The following is a 2,211-nucleotide window of genomic DNA, read 5'->3' as shown; positions in this document are numbered from 1 at the left end:
GTAACTCAGTTTTATTAAACATACACCTTCATTAGTCAAAGGAAAACTTTTCAAGTCATTGTATTCAATATTTCCGTTAAACTTACTACATCATGTCATTATTCGGTTTCATAATTAAGTACTTGTTTCAGTCCTCCAATGTAATAAGCAAATTATTCTATTAAGGATAAAGAAATCTTATTTAGAAGAGACATTAAGTTTATTACAACATTTAACGCATACAAGTGTTTTTAGTAGTTATACAGGTATTCAAGAAATCATAAGTGTTCAAGAAGCAATTGGATTTATTATATATAAAATATTTCCTCTACAAATTGGACAGCATTTCAGAGCTAAAAGACAACCACTGCATGTCACCATATGTTTACATGGTAGTATTACAATATTTATATTTTTATCCATACAAACTCTGCATAAAATATCTTCTTCCCAAGATTGTTCTATACAGTCCTTGTTTTCATCAGTGTTAGTACAAGTCTCCGGTAAAGTTTTCAATCCCAGATCTTCAAGCGTAACTTCTTGTTCCTTTTTATCATCAACTGCTTCATAAATTAAGTCCCGTACCCGTAAATAAATATCTGTTCCCTCTTGCATATACCTCAACACGATTTCTAGACATCTACTTTGTATAATAAAAGGCAACAAATCTCTGGATTCCTTAAGGTACTCACTTAAAGCATACCTTATACTCTCCACAGGTATTAATTTTTTATGAATCAGATGTTTGAACTTATCCATACCCTCCATTAAGATATTAATTAAATCATTGTCTATAGGTTTTATAGGTAATGGCATTGTCAATCTAGCATTCTTAACAAATTCCTTGCCCCTTGCAAGAATAATGTAAGCACATTCTGGACTACATCTCGCATGTAAAGTCCAAGGATCATCTTCTGGTCTCCAATTTCGTATTCCACAGGCGCAGTGATAGCAGCAGACGTGGTCACTTATACCTGAAAACCATAAAACAATCCAGCATTATCTCGTTACTATCTTTTAACTAATATTCATTATTTCTTTACTTATAACTCTATTAAGTTAAAATAGTTAAAACACTTCATACCACAGTAAAAAAAACCAGCTTCTGCCAGCTCATGAGAAGTTTGCTTGACACTTCCAGGCCATGTCATATCAAATGTCTCTAGGCGAGATTTATAAGTTACCAATCCTGGATTCAGCGATTTCCTAAATTTGATCAATCCCAGATCTTCCTTAGGAGGAGCACCACCTAAAAAAATATAACGTAGTTACGTAAATTATTCTTTAGAAGAATAAGAAGTATCTATTTAAGCAATCAAGTTTTGTACAGAGTATATAAGACTGGTATAAGAATACATCATAAGAATATATACTTACTACTATCACTTATTTTCTTATTTCCCAGTTCTATTTTATGGGAAACAAATTCCAGTCCATATTTGAAAGCTATCTCAGACACCTCTAAAGAAACATTGTCACTCCTCTTGCCTCTAATAAAGGCACAGTCTTGATTAATGATCTTATGACGTCTTCTGGGGGTATCACCAACAATCCATGCACCTACTATACAATAACAAAATGCACACAAACAGTAATCACTATTGCGAAGGTAATAGAACCCATCTTCAACTAAGTCAATAGGGTTTAACCACTTAATGGGCCAATCCACAAATGTTTGTAGTCTAACTCCTGCACATTTAAGGCTTTCTATACTGTAAAACTTCCTGGCACACAAAGGATCCATCGTGTGAGGGCAGCACTAACTATTAGAGTAGGATAAGCAAGTATATATATCCCTAAAATAAGTATCGTACATCGCTACATATTTAACAGTTTCCCCATTTATAATAGACAGTAATTTCCTCTAAATACTTCTCTACTTAAAAATCCTTAAAGTTTCATAATTAAATAAAGCTCTTATATAAATACTTAGTAGACTACTTTCATTATTTATTAGACTTATTAGAAAAATACATCACTTTGGCAATCTCGCTAAAAGTATACTGTTACGTCATTATTCGTAGCTGCCGTACATAATGATAGATATATATATATATAATTTAGTAGTAAATTCTTATTTAATCTAATTAAAATATATGCTTAAAGCATCTATATCCTAAAATGAAATATACTATTAGTTATAATGTCATATATAATATCGCTCTAAGGTAACAAAAATCCTTATTAATATATTCAAATAAGTGGTAACTTTTACATTACCCCCAATATAAG

The 2,211-nt window shown here is 31.5% G+C and overlaps 1 protein-coding gene across 1 annotated transcript; it reads right to left on the bottom strand.

Annotated features, from left to right (window-relative positions):
* Window positions 1-260: 260 nt before the first annotated feature.
* Window positions 261-1,886, bottom strand: LOC138361791 (baculoviral IAP repeat-containing protein 8-like). Its single transcript, XM_069320921.1, has 3 exons — window positions 1,357-1,886; window positions 1,064-1,228; window positions 261-953 (listed from the first exon to the last, which is right to left on the bottom strand). The coding sequence occupies exons 1-3, from the start codon at window positions 1,721-1,723 to the stop codon at window positions 268-270; spliced, it is 1,218 nt and encodes a 405-aa protein (XP_069177022.1). The 5' UTR covers window positions 1,724-1,886; the 3' UTR covers window positions 261-267.
* Between the last annotated feature and the right edge of the window lie 325 nt (window positions 1,887-2,211).

The sequence above is a fragment of the Procambarus clarkii genome, unplaced genomic scaffold (assembly GCF_040958095.1).
Source record: "Procambarus clarkii isolate CNS0578487 unplaced genomic scaffold, FALCON_Pclarkii_2.0 HiC_scaffold_772, whole genome shotgun sequence".
Lineage (NCBI taxonomy): Eukaryota > Metazoa > Arthropoda > Malacostraca > Decapoda > Cambaridae > Procambarus > Procambarus clarkii.
The sequence above is the reverse complement of the archived record's forward strand: the minus strand, read 5'-3'. Positions and strand labels throughout refer to the sequence as shown.

Coding starts and splice junctions, on each gene's coding strand:
- LOC138361791 (XM_069320921.1), bottom strand. CDS start 1,723: ATGGATCCTTTGTGTGCCAGGAAGTTTTACAGTATAGAAAGCCTTAAA. Junction 1,229..1,356: donor TAAGAAAATAAGTGATAGTA/GTAAGTATATAT, acceptor ATATTTTTTTAG/GTGGTGCTCCTCCTAAGGAA. Junction 954..1,063: donor AGCTGGTTTTTTTTACTGTG/GTATGAAGTGTT, acceptor TATGGTTTTCAG/GTATAAGTGACCACGTCTGC.